The sequence below is a fragment of the Sphaeramia orbicularis genome, chromosome 13 (assembly GCF_902148855.1).
Source record: "Sphaeramia orbicularis chromosome 13, fSphaOr1.1, whole genome shotgun sequence".
NCBI lineage: Eukaryota > Metazoa > Chordata > Actinopteri > Kurtiformes > Apogonidae > Sphaeramia > Sphaeramia orbicularis.
In genome coordinates, this window is record NC_043969.1 from 43,841,709 (window position 1) to 43,861,648 (window position 19,940).

The 19,940-nt window shown below is 33.4% G+C and overlaps 2 protein-coding genes across 3 annotated transcripts in view; both read left to right on the forward strand.

The window, feature by feature from the left end:
• The window catches only part of LOC115430985 (amyloid-like protein 2), a 68,007-nt gene extending 62,650 nt beyond the window's left edge, over positions 1-5,357 (forward strand). The window contains 1 exon segment of the mRNA XM_030151205.1: positions 2,638-5,357. Within this exon segment, the coding sequence (XP_030007065.1) occupies positions 2,638-2,739 (102 nt within the window). The 3' untranslated portion in view covers positions 2,740-5,357.
• Positions 5,358-10,278: 4,921 nt separating this feature from the next.
• Positions 10,279-19,940, forward strand: part of st14a (ST14 transmembrane serine protease matriptase a) — a 32,227-nt gene continuing 22,565 nt past the window's right edge. Inside the window, exons 1-2 of one of the 2 annotated variants that reach the window (XM_030153110.1) lie at positions 10,279-10,678; positions 17,922-18,078. In XM_030153110.1, coding sequence (XP_030008970.1) covers positions 10,637-10,678; positions 17,922-18,078 — 199 coding nt within the window. In that variant the 5' untranslated portion in view covers positions 10,279-10,636. Of the gene's footprint in view, positions 10,679-17,917; positions 18,079-19,940 lie in introns of both variants that reach the window. The other variant, XM_030153111.1, reaches the window with a different exon arrangement.

The following is a 19,940-nucleotide window of genomic DNA, read 5'->3' on the forward strand; positions in this document are numbered from 1 at the left end:
TCGTATAAATCCTAATTATCATGATAACCGTGTTTGATTACCACACTTAGAGGAAAAAAACATATATGTAAAGCTATGCTTTTATGCCAAATATTTGAGTATATTTTAATTTATTACAATTTTAATTTTATCTACCTAATAGTTGGAACCAATATTCACTTTTAAAGTCTTTGAAAAGGTTCGTTAAACATCTTTGTGTTATTTATGCAATAAAGTGTATAAATTTTTCATTTTATATTTTTTTGTATTTTCTGGCCTTTTATGTTTATATATTAGGCTAAAGTGAAAAAATAATAGGCAGATGATATAGATGAAGTTGTGCTGAAAAAAAGATACCATACATGGGTATAGTAAACATTTCTGTATATAGTATATAAAGGCAAAATCAAAAGGACTGAAAAACAGCCAAAAAAGGCTCAGACCACTAAGAGTTAATACTTGAACGCTTCTGCCAAGAGAAAGTACATTGTGCCAATTATATTTATTTATTTATTTTTTTTTTTATTTTATTTTTTTTTATAAATACAACTTGGTTAAATTATTTCAGTGTGTTTTTGAACATTTTGAGCACAATTTCAATAATACCACGATAATAGCCGTGATTATTTTGGTCATAATAACCGTGATATGAAATTTTCATATCGTTACATCCCTAGTTATGGGTGGTTTAAGACTGAAGCAAAGAACTTCGAATTTTAAGAACCAGAACTCATTATATAGTTCCGTTGCAGCAACATAACTACCATTATGAACTGACCGTTTTACCTTTTTTCTCTAATCTTCTCATACTTTTTTTTCTGCTGTCACAACTATAAGTGATGACATTTAATACTTGTTCAGTGGATACATCTTTGCATAACAGCTGAGTTACACTTATGCCATTATTGACTTAAAGCTGTCAGTTTTCACTTCTGCTTCTATACTTTTTGACTGAAGTAACCACATTGGAACAAGAGGATGGAAATGATGATACAAAATACAGTTGTATTAGAAAACAGTAATGTAATGTAATTATGCAAAAACACATTCATTACTGGGCTCTCTGTTGACTCCTGTTTAAACCAAATAGTCTGTTATAATAGCTTTTACATCTCTCCTTGCAAGACATTGTATCATATTTTCATGGAAATCTCCTAAACCCTTGTCTATTTCGTTTTGGCTTAGGGATGTTATGATTTTTTCTTAAATTAGAAAAGATTAGACTCTCACTACAAGGTTCCTCAGCTAAATATCTTAATAAATTGCAATCTTTTTTGGATTACTTTCAATCTTTATGAACCCTGCCTTCAGACTGATCTCACACCTCCAGACTACTCTCTGGTTTGTGTTTGTTTAGGTGTTGTTTTTTGTCTTAATTCATGCTGTCTACCAATTATTTTCACATTTGATACATCTATGTAATTAATGCCTAATATTTTAAAGTATGCACATGTATCTACAAGCTATGCCTACTTTTTTTTTCTATTTTCTGTTGGCTCAGTTCTTATTTTTGTATATCAAAGATTTGTTACTGCTTGTACTTATTGATTTTCTACTGCACTGAGACTTTGTTGTAATGTTCTTTTTCCTGCTGGTGCCTCTTCTCGGAGGGCCTTGGGGTTTGGTTTGGGCATGCAGGGAAAATTATATAAAGGCAATGTATAATGTACACACTGTAGTTCCACTTCTTTGTGTGTACTGTTATATTGCTCAAAAAAAGATAAATTAAAAAACAAAGAAAAAAAAACATTCATTTGCACCAATTAGTGTAATTAGCTAATTAGCATACTAACAACTTATAAAACAATACAGGGTTAATGCTAACATGGGCTAGTAGATATAAGTTTGCTAACAGGCTTTGTATTGTTGTAAGATAGCGGTAAAAAAAAAAAAAAAAAAAAGTCTAGTGCCACATTTAAGAAATTGAATTAGCTACTTTATAATGGCTAGGCTATGCTAATGGCTAAGAGACTAGGTTATGCTATTAGCAGGTTGGGCTAGTTAGCATCAACAAATTCACTTGTCAATAAAAACTGTCAGCTGAATACAGTAACCGTTGTACTGTGTGTGTTTAGACAGTGCATGACCAAGGAGAGAAAGACACTTTATTAGACATAACTTAAGGAGACAATGGTTTTTTGTCTCTGCATCAGTGTCAAAGCATAGCCAAACGTATGCTGTCTGTAAAAAAAAAAAATAATAAAAAATTATGTCCGATGTCCAACTCTGCTAGGAACAATTTGCCAATCCAACATGGCACCCAAATCTCATGATTGGGAAAAGTGGCGGTAGAGACCAAGACTGATTGTGCTTCAGTCTGTAAACATTTCTACTGGGAAGTCTGGTATTTTAACACGGCAGGTCTTTTGCAACCGTCCTCAAGTGGACACTGAAGGACCTGCAGGGTTTGGTCCTTCAGTGTTCATTTTCCAGTCGTGGGGGTTGAGACTTGGAGGAGACACACCAGTACTGTCCATGAACTGTGTGATTTACATTAAGTTATCGTGGCGTATGTAAATGAAAGACGAGTAAATACAGAACCTAATTAGATTATGTTCCCTGCAGGATTTGCATAGGACACACGCAGCATGTTGTTGACGCTGTGTTGTCTCCCTGTTGAGGTCAGTCTTCATGATCGTCCTCTGTTTGTCTGTTCAGGTCGACCCCATGCTGACACCAGAGGAACGCCACCTCAGCAAGATGCAGAACCACGGCTACGAAAACCCCACCTACAAATACCTGGAACAAATGCAGATCTAACCAGAGCCTACAGGGGGCGCTGTGGAGTCAGAGTGACAGAGGACAGCAACAGAGGGGGAACATACTACTGACCAATAACATATGATGCTATTGTTAAAATCGTTTGCATACATCCAAACTCCATTTACTGGTTTGTTCAAAACAATCCTTAAATAATGCTACTACTTCTACTACTGCTACTATTGTATTATAGAGCTCTTTTTGATCATGTTTCTTTTGAAAAGGTGATGTATCTGCCATTTTGCATTATGGAAAATGTGATTCTGCAGATTTCTCTGTAATTATCAATACAGCTATCTCAGATCAAGATGTATAACATTTCTTCAGACATTTTCTTTTGAAAGTGAAAGGCAAATCAAGCAAAATTGTATTGCTTTTGAGCAGCCATCATCAACGGCAGACCAGACACGAAAACAGTTTTGTTCTCCATCAAGTGTCACTCATGCAGTTTCTGATGGTTTCCTCAAAAAGATTTTTTTTTTCTTTTTCCTCTCAATAGATTGCTTGTATATGAAGGTTCTTTGTACCAATTAAAATGTATAGTGAAACAAGAAAAGAGAAAAATTGAAATCATGAATTATTTACTTTCTGTTCTTTGTTATGATAACAGACGAAATATACATATACAGTATAAATATATATAAGAGTAGATGTTTTTAATTCACCTTTTTTCCCAGGGAAGAGGTTACGAGTTGGTTTAGGGTTTCTAGCTTGGTGGTCATGAGTGTTTTTTGCAGGCACACATTAGGAAGGTGAAGGTGTGCACAGGCCCCCAGCTCAAACACAGTACACTACTCAGAACCCCAACAAATGAATGTGATAACGCCCCAACATAATATATTCCCTCCTACACACTCATACACTTTTTATCAACAGCAAAATGGTGTAAAGTGTTACGAGTAATGTGTTTTAAACTGTGTTACATAGTTGAATGTATTGTGGAAGGACGTGTTCCCTTGTGGTTTGAATTTGATTGTAACTTCACAGGTGATGCCATGACCGAAACCGTTTTTTCATACCTGTTTTAGAAGGGGAAGGTTTTATCTGAAGTGACAACAATTTGGGGATGGCATACAGAAAATGGAGCATTGTTGGCTTTGCTGGTCATAAAGCCCGAAACTGTCTGATAGCTGTTTAAGAGAGGTGCAAAAACAAACTTTGAACCAATTCCCTGTTTATTTCTGGAACAAGATGTATGTGTTTGTGTTGGAGTTGTTTTGTGCCAAGAGCCTGTGGTTTTTTAACATTAGCTAACCTTATTTTCAAGCTATTGGGTATCTCAGTTGCCAACATCAATGACAAAACTTCTACACTGATTTCTATGACATGAACTCAAGTTGGATTTAACAAGAATGTCTTTAATCTGAACTTTTTTACTGCCTCTATTTTGTAGCAGTGGTGTGAAAGGCTAGCTGCTGTTAGCTGTTAGCTTAGCTAGCAGCATCAGTGTGGCTACAGTTAGCTTAGACACTTAACACCCATAATAATTTCTATGCTAAACTGGCTACACATATATGATGTCAAAAAAGGAGCAGAAAGACTTTAAAAAATGTATATTCTCTGTTTGGAAATGGAGTTAGCTGGAATTAGCTAATGGACAACTTAGTTTGTTCATTAGCGGCAACTGTGTGCTTAGTAGCCAGTGTTAGCTTATTCATTTATTCATCCATTCGTCATTCATCGGAACAAGAAGAAGATAAAAATTGTATATTATGATGTAACAAATTAAGCTAGCTCGCAAGTTTGCCTAGAAATGGAGTTAGCTAATGTTAAAAAAAACAACTGGCTCCTAGAAAAAGACTCCAGCGCAAATGTCACATATGCACACAAATACATGCAAGTATGTTGTAAGAACAAACTTGGAACCAAATTTACTATATTAAAACAGTTATGGGATTTGCAGATTTAGGAGTGTCATTTCGAGAAGAGTTCTAATTTTCCTGAATCTGAAAAGTACATCAAACTTGCTGGGAAAGACTTAGGAGGGAAGTTTTATGGAGGACTTGCAGCATATGTTTTTTTTTCTTTTTTTTTTGCAATGTGGATTATAAGATTTGGGTATGAAAAGGCTTCGGTTGGCCCTGGATCAAGGTCTTTCGGAGACGTGGAGCTGGAGGGCTGTGCAGGCAGACAGACACACACAGAAAGACAAGGCTTGGAGAGCTGGTTTCTGAAAAAAAGAAAGAAAAAAAAAGCTAACTCGTGTATTTTTACAGGTAGAGAATGACACAAACAAGTAAACCGAGTCCTACAAACCTCTTTTCTCTCTCTCTTAGTATTGTCTTTGTATGCCTGTATAGTTGATGTTGCAATCATGGCTTTTTTCCGGAGGATTTCCTGTGGTGTGCATTGTTCTTATATGAAATGATATTATATATATTTTTAAGTTTGTTTTCTTGTTTTCTATTTTTTTTCCTCTTCCTGTGACAGTATCTCTGTATGTGACTGTCTCACTATGCACCCAAACGGCTTCAATCTTGTAACTGCCTGCTTGATTGTGGGAAGGGAACTAATATAATATGCATATTAGTGATTTTAAAAAAATTGATTGACACCAGTGGAAACAGATTTATGGTTACTGGGGGGGGATACACATCAATAAACTCACAAGTTCCATATCAGTGTGTCGTCTTTTCATGAATGGATGGATGAATTTACACAGGTAATAGCACTACAACTAATTAAACTACTCTTATTAACTCATAAAAACCCAAGCGTCCACCGGTGACCAAAACCATCGACTGATCTAAAATGTTTAATAATTTTAAAACCACTAATCCCATCAATATGTTAAACTAATCAGTGTAAAATACAGTTTGTCATCTTTTCATGGTCATCAGATATGACCCATTTGGATGTTCAGAGGCTCTGTAGTTACCATGGAAACACTGTCATCTTCTACAACGTTGATTCACCAGTAAAACCCATGGAGTTTAATCAATGACAGTTAATGGAGATACTTGATTTATGTTCAGTTAATGATATATTTGACTGAAAAAAATCAATTCTTCTTCACGTTTCTCTGTTTCTGATATAACAACCCTCAACTTTAATCTGAGATTTTATCAACATCGACATGAAACCCATGGAGTTTAATCAGTGACAGTGGATGGAGACACTTGGTTTATGTACAATTAATGATATATTTTGCTGAAAAAGTAACTTTTTCTTCAAGTTTTCTTTGTTTTTGATATAATAACCCATAAATGTAATCTCATCATGATGTATACAGTACATGATCAGTAAATTACATATAGGAAAAAACCCAATTTTCACAGAACAAAAAAAATAGAGCATAATATTATGGTTAATGGAGATAATTCATCTAAGAAAGGTTAAATAGAGAAAAATTTCATTTGTGAACTGCCACAAAAGTAGCACAGGGTATCTATGGGTTAATTGGAGGCTATATCTAACCCAAATGGTACTGGTGTCCACAAAATGGGTAATGCATGCACTTCTCAAACATCCTAATCTAAAATATTTTTCTCAGAGAAGCTGCCAAATTGTAATTTGTGCTTAAAAAAGGCAGATTTTATCAACTGAGGATTTTTTTTTTTCTGACTGATCTGTTAAAAAATTTTAGCATACAGTGATTTTTAGAAAATCAGTTTCTGTTAACAAAGGGAATTTTCCTCAAACCTTTACTTTTATTCGAGAATGACCTTACTGTGATCATCTGTGAAAACAAAAAGAATACAAAAGAAATCAGGACATGTCCAAATTTGGTACACTACACATAACCTCTTCTCCACACAATCTGTACTCCAGTAGATGTACAAATACATACAGTACTAATGTCCACATGTCTGCATTTGTCTCGGTATAAAGATTCAATCTGATAAATGTGAAGTACATGTACAGCAGTAAAAAACTAAACGTTTCAGGAAAAAACAGCTTCTATAAACCAAAGCGTCCGTAATAAGTGTGACCTCCTTTGCACTTAACATGTCTTTAACCTTTCTGTTCAGACAATATGAGATTTATTCCATTAATTTTCTGATGTTTTATACCAGGTTTCAAAGTAATTATTTATGCTGCTTCTTGTCATGGGGTCAGGTGTTTTAAAATCAGGTATTTTCCTGTATTTAATTTACTGATAGATAGATAGATAGATAGATAGATAGATAGATAGATAGATAGATAGATAGATAGATAGATAGATAGATAGATAGATAGATAGATAGATAGATAGATAGATAGATAGATAGATAGATAGATAGATAGATAGATAGATAGATAGATAGATAGATAGATAGATAGATAGATGTACTTTTTTTTTATCCCAAACTTGGAAATTACAGATCATGTAGATGTTCATCAAAGTTCAGAGTAAATTTAACGGTTATTGAATCAAAACAGATAAAACTGAAGAAAAAGTGGCTATATATTATTAACTGAACATGCAAACGAACATCTACAACCACTGTCATTTATCAAACTGTGGGTTTTACTGATGACTCCGGAGCCACTGAACGTCCAAAATGGGTCATATCTGATAACCATGAGAAGATGACAAACTGTATTTTATCTATATTATTTACATGTATTGGTAGGATTAGTGGATCAGCAGTTGTTAAATCTTTTAGATCAGTAGATGCTTTTGGTCAGTGTTTATGGGTTAAATAACTTAATGGTGGGGATCATAACTAAAGGTAGGTGTAGGTGTAGGTATGTGTTATTATATTAGGTCTGGAATCCCTTACAATTTGGAAACACTGATTCACCTTATCCTGCTGATTTAGGACCTGTATTTTTAGTAGATGGTATTTTCTGAAACAGAAACCTGTGCAGGTGATTCAACCTATGACTCATCATTTTGCCCAGATTACGCAAACAATGAGCAGTAAACCTGAATTACAGCACGTGACTGATACTATAGTAAGCTTCATTAAACTCCCAAAGTACTGACATTTCAAGAGAACAACTTTTATTTCCTGTTTATTTTTTTACTTTATCAGAAAAAAAAGGAAGAAACTAAACCATAATTGCTTCAAAACCCACAACTATAATGTAGATTTTTTTTTTATCACTGAATATAATAAAAGTGTGTGTTTTTTTTTTTTTCCATTTAACATCTTAAAAGTGTATTTCTATGCCTTTTACGTCTATTTCTTTTTTTTTTTTCCCAACTTTATTGAAAACATGTAAGTATACAGTACAAAAAATTGAACAAACAACAAGATATCAAAAGGGAAAAAGCATTTGAACATAGAAGTTGAAGAACATAATGAAAGATACAAAGCATAATATACAAATAATAGTATAAAAAAGTAAATAAATAACAGAGCTAACAAATATAAACTAATAAATACAACAGACAGTTCAGTCAATATTAAATAGTTGTTTATAAATAGCCAGGGTGTTAGAGCTTTTTTTATTATGGATAAATTCTAAAGATTTAATATAATTTTCAAATTCCAATAGGAAGATTTTAAAATTTGGGTGTGTTTTAGTATATTTATTTTTATGTATATGAAATTTTCCAAATAAGATAAACAAATTTACAAGAAATTCTAAATTGTGAATATCGTGTTTAAAATATGTAATTACATTTCGGGATGTTATAGTTATCTTATTATTACTTTTAGATATGATATATTTTTCAATTTTGGAGCAGAAATTAAAAGAATGTTCACATAAGAAGAATAAGTGTAGAGTAGGTTTTTCTTTTTCTTCTTCTACAATTAACATTGAACAGTAAATATACATAATCGTGTACAAGGGTAGAAAGTTCCATAATTCACAAAATCTTTTACATTATACAGAGAAATACATGTAAGTAAAAACATTAGGAAAGAAAACAAATAAATAAATAAAAATAACAAAATGAAATAAATAAATAAATAAATATTTGTAATAAAAATAAAAATTGCTCGAGGAATAAATAGAAATTATACAAATTGAATAAGATTATACATTGGCTTTTTTTTTTGTTTTATTTGCTTTAGAACTTATACTGTTTCTCAAATTGTCCACGTAATCGGAAAAAAGGGCTTTGAAAACAGTAATGTTTGGACGTTGATGTGCAAATTTGGAGCAATGAATGTGAAATTTGGCAAAAGTAATCAAAAGGTCGATAATATATCTTTTTTCTGGAGTTATTTTATCAATGTGTGATAGGTCAAATAAAATGTGTTGAAAGTTCAATGTACATGAAGAGTCAGTTTTTGTGTTTATAAAATTATTTAAATCAGTCCAAAATATATGTGTGTAGGTGCAATCCCAAAATAAATGACATATTGTTTCCTCTGCGTTGCTGCAAAAAGAACAAAGAGTATCAATATTTCTTTTATATTTAATCATATAGATCTTCACCGGATAACATCTATGGATCAATTTAAAAGTAACTTCTCCTACCTTATTAGTAATAATAAATTTCTTTGACAGGATCCAAGTGTTTTTCCAGTCTATGTCATAGTAAATATTATTCCAATAAAAAACAGCTGCAGGTTTGGAAACAATATCTCTTTGAATAATTTCTCTAATACATTGGTTATAAGTGTAGAGTAGTTTTGGTTTTTTTTTTCATACTTTACAAAATATCGTATACACATAGACCAGAACATGGCATGGAGAAAAAAAAACACAACATAATGCTCGAGGTGAGGCAGGAAGAAATTAAATACAATTACATAAATAGGTAAGTAAATTTAAAAAAAAAAAAAAAAAAGTAAAGGAATAAACAAGAAGAGAGAAAAATAAATAACTAAACAAATAAATAAAATAAAAATAAATAAATTTATGTGTAGAGTAGTTTTTTTTTTTCTTTCATACTTTATTTACAAAATATCATATACATATAGACCAGAACATGGCATGGAGAAAAAAAAAACACAACATAATAGTCAAGGTGAGGCAGGAAGAAATTAAATACAATTACATAAATAGGTAAGTAAATAAAAAAAAGTAAAGGAATAAACAAGAAGAGAGAAAAAAATAAATAAATAAAATAAAAATAAATAAATAAATTTTTAAGTATAGAGTAGTTTTTTGTTTTTTGTTTTTTGTTTTTTTTTGCTTTTTTTTTTCATACTTTATTTACAAAATATTGTATACACATAGACCAGAACATGGCATGGAGAAAAAAAAACACAACATAATGCTCGAGGTGAGGCAGGAAGAAATTAAATACAATTACATAAATAGGTAAGTAAATTTAAAAAAAATAATAAAAGTAAAGGAATAAACAAGAAGAGAGAAATAAATAAATAAATAAGATAAAAATAAATAAATGTATAAGTGTAGAGTAGTTTCAGAGTAAGAATGACAAAAGTTACATATTTCTTCCACATCAGAGATTCGAGACAAAATAACATTGGAGGGAAATACGTTATATAAAATTCTGAGATGTAAAATTCTAGTTTTGTTTGTTTACGTCTTTTTCTGTTGTGTGTTTTACGTCCTTGACTGCGCTCACCTGTGGTAGGTAAACAGGAAGTGGCTTCAGGTGCTCAGGGGGCGGGGCCACGCCCACAGAAACCTGATGTACCCGGAACTGTTTTTTTTTTTTTTTTTTTTGTCTTGGTTGCTGTTTCGTTGAGTTTCCCTCCGTTGTGGTGACAAACCCGGACGACATAACTAGGTCAGACATACCAGAGACAGGAGTTTCATTCCACCAACACAAGAGCACGGTTTAGTTTTATTTATTTATTTATTTTTACTTTTTTTTCGGTGAAGATATATTTTTTATTTCTTTTTTTTTTTTTTTTTTTTTTGGGGACTGACTCACCTGGTCCTGCAGGTTCACCTGGAAAACAACCTGTGGCAGCATCCAACACCGACACAAAGCAGAGGAAAAAAACCACAAAAACAGGAGTTAGACAACAAGGAGGAGAAGGAGTTTAGGTTTTTATTATCCTTTTAGTTCTTATATCCGTCCAGGTGTAGACCCCTGATGGACTACATGGACAGTGGACTCAGATACACCCCCAAGACGGTAAGAAACCAACACTTCCAGGTTATTTGGAGGCTCTTCTTTGTCATATTCTAATAATAATGTGTTTTAGTTGTTTGTATTTAGTCGATAGAGTAGTTTGGGTGTTGCCTCCATGACATTCAGCTCCCCTTTACATCATACTGAGGTGCGTTTAAGGAGCATCCGACAGGAAATCACACCATTTTCTTGAAATAATAAGAAAGATGAGTTATTTTTTAAGACAGATATAATAATGTTTGAAGAATAATGACATAGAAATAAATAGTCCATAGAAATCGATGTACAGTATCAGAAATGAAATAAATCACATTAAGGAGAAATTGGACTCAAACGCATCATTGATTATCAAGCAAGTAATCGATTGATCGTTGCAGCTCTTGCAGTTTTTGATTTTATTAGATAGGAAATTACACTATTTGCATGAAATATTAAAGAAATCATAAAGAGGAGGACTGATTTTAACTCATACAAACCAAGTGTCACTATTGTGGTAGCTCCAAAAAGTTTTTTTTTCTCTATATTGAACTTTTCTGGTGAAAATCAGCTTTTTTCTCATATTTAATTTACTAATCATGTAGATGTTGATAAAAGCTTCCAGGTTATTTGGAGGCGCTTCTGTGTCATATTCTAATAATAATGTGTTTGTATTGTTTGTATTTAGTCGATAGAGTAGTTTGGGTGTTGCCTCCATGACATTCAAGTCCCCTTTACATCATACTGAGGCGTGTTTGAGGAGCATCCAACAGGAAATCACACCATTTTCTTGAAATAATTAGAAAGATGAGTTATTTTTATGGCAGATATAATAATGTTTGAATAATATAAGCACAGAAAGTCCATAGAAATTGAGCTGCGTCTGTCAAGTCTCGATCAATCAACTGCTCGATTGGTGTAAAACTGTAAAACAATCAGAAATTGTGGGGAAAATCCAACATTATGAGCTCAAACTGTGTTCACAACATAAAGATCTTCAATATACATTATCAGAGAAGAAAGAAATTATATTAAGGAGAAACTGGACACAAACGCATCATTGATTATAACACAATTTATAAGTCAGCAAGTATTCGATTAATCATTGCAGCTCTAGTTGGAAATTTACATTATTGATTTCATTAGATAGGAAATCACACTATTTGCATGAAATATTAAAGAAATCATAAAGAGTATTACTGATTTTAACCCATGAAGACCCAGTGTTACTTTTGTGGCAGTTACACAATATTTTTTTTCTCTATATTGAACTTTTCTTATGCCATTTGTCACCATAATATCATCCTCTGTATTTTGCATTTTTCCGGTGAAAATCAGCTATTTTCAGATATTTAATTTACTAATCATGTAGGTGTTGATAAAAGCTTCCAGTTTATTTGGAGGTTCTTGTTTGTCATATTCTAATAATAATGTGTTTTAGTTGTTTGTATTTAGTCAACAGAGTAGTTTGGGTGTTGCCTCCATGACATTCAAGTCCCCTTTACATCATACTGAGGTGTGTTTGAGGAGCATCCGACAGGAAATCACACCATTTTCTTGAAATAATAAGAAAGATGAGGGATTTTTTAAAGACAGATATAATATTTATAAAGGCAGATACAATAATGTTTGAAGAATAATCACAGAAATAAATAGTCCACAGAAATTGAGCTGCATCTGTCAATTCAATTGATGTAAAACATTCAGAAATTGTGGGAAAAGCCCAACATTATGACCTCAAACTGTGTTCACAACATAAAGATCTTCAATGTACAGTATCAGAGATAAAAGAAATCACATTAAGGAGAAAATGGACTCAAACGCATCATTGATTATCAAGCAATTTATAAGTCAGCAAGTAATCGATTTATCATTGCAGCTCTAGTTGGAAGCTTGCAGTTTTTGATTTTATTAGATAGGAAATTACACTATTTGCATGAAATATTAAAGAAATCATAAAGAGGATGGCTGTTTTTAACCCATAAAGACTCACTGATACTTTTGTGGCAGTTCCAAAATATTTTTTTCTCTTTATTGAGTTTTTCTTAAGGGATTTATCACCATTTATTATATCATCCTCTGTATTGTTTATTTTTTTCCAGGGAAAGTCAGCTGTTTTCCTATATTTAATTCACTGATCATGTAGATGTTGATAAAAACTCAGGTTAAAGTTGAGGATTATTATATCAGAAACAGAGAAAAGTGAAGAATAACTGATTTTTTTTCAGTAAAATCAACTGAACATAAGCCAAGTGTGTCCATCCACTGTCACTGATCAAACTCCATGGGTTTTACTGGTGAATCAATGTTGTAGACGATGACGGTGTTTCCATGGTAACTACAGAGGCTCTGAACGTCCAAATGGGTCATATCTGATGACCATGAAAAGATAACAAACTGCTTTTTGCACCAGTTATTCCAGTGTATTGATAGGTTTAGTGGTTCAGAAGTTATTAAATATTTTAGAATAGTCGATGCTTTTGGTTGCCAGTGGATGTTTGGGTCTTTATGGGTTAAAGGCTATTCAAAACAATATCAACCTGTTCGAAATGGAGCTACAACTGTAAATTCCCAATTAATCAACTACTCAACTGATCTAAAACATTCACACATTGCGGAATGAGGCAAATATGACAACCTCAGACTGTGTCCACAACCTACAGATGTTCAGTATACTGTATCAGAAGAGAAAAGAAACCACTTTAATAAGAAATTGGACTCAAATGAATCATCAGTCATCAAAATGTCAGTTTACATAAGTCAGCAAGTAATTGATCAGTTGCTACACCTCTAGTTGGACATGTCCAAATTTTGACTGTTACATAGGAAAGTAAGCTATTTGCATGAAATAATAACGTGGATGAGTGATTTTTAAAGGCCAATTTATGGTAATGATTGCAAAGAATAAGAAGTACAAAGCTGATAATCAATTAATTAACCAGTATTGAAATAGAGCTACAACTGTCAATTCTCAATTAATCAACAATTCGATTGGTCTAAAACATTCAAAGTTTCACCAACAAAGCCAATCATGACAACCTCAAACCTCGTCCTCAACCTAAAGCTGTTCAGGTACTGTATCAGACAAGGAAAGAAACCGCATCACTGAATGGAATCGGGGAAATTGGACTCGAATGGATCATTGATTATCAATCAGTTTCAAAGTCAACAAGAAATCAATCAGTTGACACCGCTCTAGTTGGAAATGTGCATTTTTTGACTATAATAGAAGCTGGGTAACCTTTTATAGTGACGGTCTGAAGGTCAAAGTTATGAATAAGTCAGTATATAAACAAATCAGAATCAATTAACATTGAATTGGCCCTCATTAATATTCTGTGTAGTTAGTGATGGCATCATTGTAGGTAATAATGAGTTTTACTATTGTATTAGAATACCTTGGACTTGCTTTTGTTGTATTTTTTTTGCACTAAATTGATTATTGATTTTTTTTTTTTTTTCCTCTCCATTGTTGACTATAAAACTCAATGTGATGAATCAATAAATCCTCATCTGAACATTAGGAATCTAGACAACTGTAGATGGGATATTTACCATAATTCTTTATTATTTTCCCACCAACTCAGTAATTCCAGTTAAAAAGCCTCATATTAATTATACCGATCTGTCAGCACTGATTAATCCTATAAAGTCCAACTTCACAGACCTGAACTGGAATCTGTTCTAATTTTATTTTTAGTTGCAATGACTCTCTCTCTCTACTAAACCACATAATTGGTTTTAGCATGTCAAACATTTGCGTAAATATGTGGTTTCAGATTTCCACGATTTAAAAACAAACTCACAGATGCCGTATTTTATTTCACTTGTTCAAAAATTCAGTCAATTCATCAACTTAACACTGAGAGAACCAAAGACTAGAACTTTATCTTTTGAATTTTGTCTTTTCTTTTTATTTTGCAATGGAAAATAACTGTAGAAAACCTTCATAGTTGTTTGTTTTAGTACCACAGGTGGATTCATACACACTGTTTTCCATAAAGTCAGAATAAAATTATTTTCCCCCTTCTCATGAAATAATTGTGAGGATGTAATTTAGTCTTTATAGATAAAGTGTAACTGGGACTCAGTATTAATCATTGCTTTAGGTCAAAGGTCATTACTGGAGTGTGTAAACAGAAATAAAAAGTGGAATGTGACTGAAAAAAAAAATATTCCAACTTTATGGGCAACAGTGTATGAACAAATTATTTCATTCTGTTAAACCCAGGAGTTTGTTGGAGAAAATACAGAAATTTGAAACTTTCACAGTTAGACCTGCAAGCAATCATAGATTCCTTGTTCATTTTCTAAATAATCAACAGGTTTTTTTGGTGAGAAATTTTTTAACATGAAACAAACAAAGAATTTTTTGATTTCATGCACTTATCTCAGAAATATACTGCTTTATTTACTCCTCAACTATAGTAAACTGACTGTACAGTCACGGAAAAAATTATTAGACCATCAAAAGTCATCAATGGTTATGCAATCCAGTACTAACTCCTGTGCGTATCATGAGACTAAAACAGACAGAAAAGAAAACATGGAATGTCTAAAAGCACTGTTTTTGTCAGTACAATGCCATAGATATTGATGTAAGAACTGAAGTGATTTTGGTTATTATCAAGAAAACATGGAAAATAGATAGATGTCAGCTCTGAAATTAAACTATTTTTGTTGTTATCATTATATTTGTCTAAACAAATGTACCTTTATTTGTACCAGGAATTAAAATGAACAGAAATTGAAGAAAACAAGGGGGACTAATAATTTTTTCCGCGACTGTACTTTAGTTAATCTCTTTGCTTACATGTTTTCAGATGAAACAATTAATCCAAGCAATGAAAATAATCGTTAGGTGCAGCTTTTGTTATAATGACATAAATGCAATGTGTTGAATAAACATGATAACTGGTCTGTCTTGGTTGAAACATTCCACCTGTTTCCTTATAACTGCTGTGGTTTTTTGAAGAATTCAGATGAATGACAAGATTTACAGATGAGTTAATACTCCAGAAACTGTCGAACCAGGTTAAAATTTAAGCAAAAACCATTCATGTAATGAGTCTCTCAGATATAAAAGTGAACTTGACGCGAAACTCCGAACTTGGCTTCTTCAGCTGAGGTCCACAACAACCAGACGCTGCAGGGCTGACATCTGAATTCCTCCCAGATCCTCCGCCCTGTCGTGACTTGTCCGCCTCCGTCTTCGTCGCATGTAGCTGAACGTCCGTCTACGATTAGCCCGTAGCATCTGTGACAAACACAAACACTATGGAAAATACCCAGCAGCCTCGGAGGGTTTGATCTCCGGGGCAGGAGAGAGTTCAGCGGAGAAGCTGCTGCACGAAGCATGTTTTAACCAGTGACAGTGAAGCTGGGTAATAATTAAAAACCAAGAAGAAATAATGTACGACAGAGAGTTGTTTCTGTGATCCGACACAGGAAGACGAGATGAAATGTGATGATAGATTTTGACACATAAAAATTTAGTGTTCATCCTTTTGGGTTCATTAAGATTTTCAGTTATTGTGAAATATGATTCTTCATCTTATACATCAGACGTGTTATAATGATAATAGTGTTTCCTATGATGCTTAACCTGGTTTTTGCACTAAAATGGACACCTGAGGGGCTGAACGCATGGTGCACTTCACCAGTATTTGATTAGTAAACATCGTAGAAAAAGGGTCATGAGGGTGAAAGTCTTTGCAGCTTTTCCAATTAGCACTTAAACATGACAAATCTAAAGGTGTTTTTTTCTGTACAAACACTATGGTTTAATACTCGGCTTGTTGCAGCTCGATACAGAAAAATTGAGTGTTGCTTTTGGTTCGTTAAACACTTCTATTAACCACTCTGGAACTGATCTGAAGACAAAAGCACAAAGAGGTGTTTTTTGACTGTTGTTTGATTTTGCTGTGTGCTTTGTCCGTGTCCTGCCCCACTCATACTTGGTGTATTCCACTTGTGCTGTGGGAATGGTTCGCTCCCAGCAGGTTTGACAGGATTTTACATGGTGAAACCTTTGTACTTGCCCTGCCCCCCCCGTCGTTTCACCTCTTAAAGGCAACCACAGCAGTGACTCATGCTCACTGTTCGTATCGGATTCATCAACAGAAAATGAAGCAACATTTTCTGTTTTTGTCCTGAGCATATTTGAGTCACAGTTTAATGATTTCGGGTGGCGACAGAATTAAAAGTGTCCTTTTGTTTAATAACAAATTTCAAGACCTAAGGAGTAAATTTGATTAGTGTTGGCAAGTCTACTACAAACAAACAGGTTTATGAATGACATTATGTTGACAGGCAACTTTAACCTGATGTAAAGGGTTATTTTTTTAATGTTTTTTAGGAGAACACCAGAATTCTGAATCATAACGCTCAACTTATGACTGCTTTGAGTGAATAATCATGCAGATGAGCTGAAAAATAACACTTGAGGTCAATATGATAGGGATAGTTTATAAGGCAAAAAAGCCAATATGGCCTTTTTTGGCTTCATCAGAAACTGTATAACAGGGCCAGAGCATCTAAAACAAAGTAATAAGAGCATCTGAGTCACTAAAACCACCAAATTCAATGTAATTATTCTGAATATCTAGACCAGAACATCTGGATAACAATGAAAATTCTGCAATTCTTTGTGCCATTTTTGATATATTTGTAATTAATTTGTAATTCATTAATTTTATAATTGTAGTTTCTGTGCTTATCTATTGTTTTTAGTGAATTTCTTTTAACTGCTTTATTGTTTTTATGTGCAGCACTTAGGAAACATTCTTGTTGTTTAAATGTTCTATATAAATAATGTGGATTGAATTGGATAATTCCATTGGAGATGCCTATTAGCTATTGGAATGTGTAAGAGCCATGTTGTGCTGAAAGCATAAGTTTATAAAACTTTCCGTTGTTGGAGATAATTTAGTCTATGTCCAAATAAGACAGTAATGTAATTCTGTTTTTGTTGGAGTGGGGGTTTAGTATCATTAGGAGCTGTTTTGAAGCCCAGCTCTAAGTTTGTGTATAAACATTTGAGGTTTTTATTCTGTGTATTTTACGTATTTGAAGCTGCAGAGTTCTGTTGTGAAGGCAAACGGGGACATTCCAAAAAAACACAAGTACCTGCATGCTGTTGTTTATCTTCACGCGATTATCTGCTCTAAAAATAAAAGAAGGAAACGCGTCATCATCTTTCCATCAAATGGTTGTCGACCTCCAGGACTTATCGTTCATTTATCCAGACAAACATCTGTGTATCTTTCAGGACAAAGACTGGGACACCTCTGTCCAGTTCCTGCCTGCATCTGATAACAAAAAGCTTGAGAAGAACAAGGGTCGGAAAATCGGGGCTGTGATCGGCGTGGTGATCTTCGCCGCTGTTGTTGCACTTATGACCGGACTGCTGGTCTGGCATTTCCACTGTGAGTACACATTTTGGAAAGCTGTGCAGCTTGATGGGTTTTTAGCATTAGTAAATAGAATAGATCTTTATTGTGATCATTACAAAAACAATGACAATCTGTTTAGCAGCAAACACTAAAAGGAGTGATATTTTGCTTTTTTTTTTTTTTTTTTAAATGGAATTATGCATTTTCAAACATTTCCCTGTGGTCTACATAAACTGTAAATGCTCTGCTTGGGTCTGAATTCTTCATCAGTTCAACTCCACTGGTCCATCTTCAACTCTATTTCTGAGTAATGACACTAGAAAAGTCGTTTTGAGCGCTGGCCCTTTGAATGCAAATGAGCCACTCCACGTCCCACCCCCTCCAGGTTGTTGACCGTGCTTTCTGTCCCCTTCAGCCACTTGTGTTTGTTAGTACAACCAACAATGAAATATTTTAGTTAATTGGCTCGAAGTTTGGACACATTTTCAGTTTTTGCTACAGCCACTGCTGCTGACAAACAGTTATGGCGTACTCAGAAAAATGTTCATCAGAGGCCTTGACCTTATATGTGCAAATGTCATGACGTAACTAGTTATAAAACATAGCAAATTAAGCAGGAATTGAAATGAGTTGTAGAAATCCACTTGATTTTTGCCAAAATGAATATAAAGATAGCTTTGCAGCACCTGGAGGGTTCAAAATCAAACTTTATGAACTATTAGGGTCCAAATACACAAATAAATGAACCAAAGACTAATAAAAGTGGGTTTAGTAAGATATGACCCCTTTGAAGTGCAAAAAGACTATATAGAAATATCACACAAAATAATGAAAAATTTTGGCAATACACAAAAACTAGAGATAAAATATTAAATAAACAAATACTACTAATTAGTATTAAAATATGCAAAAAGCTATTTCTATACCACAGATAAAAAATATACAACATATAAGCATATATACAAGTAATAAAGGATATATACATGGTAAAATTAAAAACAAGGTGCATGGGTGTGATTATTGTTGTTTTTGGTGTTTTTTGTTTTTTGTTTTGAGTGTCCTGAATCTCCCTCCTTGGGGGGGGGGGGGTCAGGGTGTGAGCAGAAAGCATATTGTAATTTATGTGGTCTGAGTGGACATGAGACTTCTACATTTATTCTTTACATGTTTTTTCAGGCTGTAGAAAATCTACTCAATGACATTCAGATTCTGTCCAATAACAGGTGTTTTCATACAGATAGAGGGGTTAACTATGTAATTGAAAGCTGTAATTACCAATCACTGATGAAATTCTTCCACTAATACAGATATTTTTTCTGAACAGATGTTTTCTTCCTTTTTTTTTTTCAATAAATTCTGTCCACATGACAACATAGAAACTACTGAAATTGGTCCAAACACTCCATAGTTGTTGTTGTTCAACCTGTGGACACCGTGGATAATAGTGGACACGGCACACACAAAAGCTTTAATCCGTCATGAAGGTGGAGCAGCAATAACACATTCATATATAAACTAACACTGATTTATAAACCTGGATTTGATGTTTCATGTCACAAACATAGAGGTTTTATAATCGCCAGTTAGTTTGAATACATGTTCAGGAAAAGATTATAAATCACTGGTGTCACACCCTATTTTTTTCTTGTCTATTATGTTTGTGTAATGAAGCTGTACCTGAAACATCAAATCCAGGTGTATAAACCAGTGTATGACCTGCAGTAGATTGAGTTCAACACCAATACCAATAATACCAATAATAGGAGACAAACCGGACCGGCGTTATGGACAAATCCACATCATGTAAAGAATACACTTCCACAGCCAACACTTAAGGAAACGCAAGTTTACAACTGAACGTGTTGTTGCTGCTTCACCTTCATGACAGATTAAAG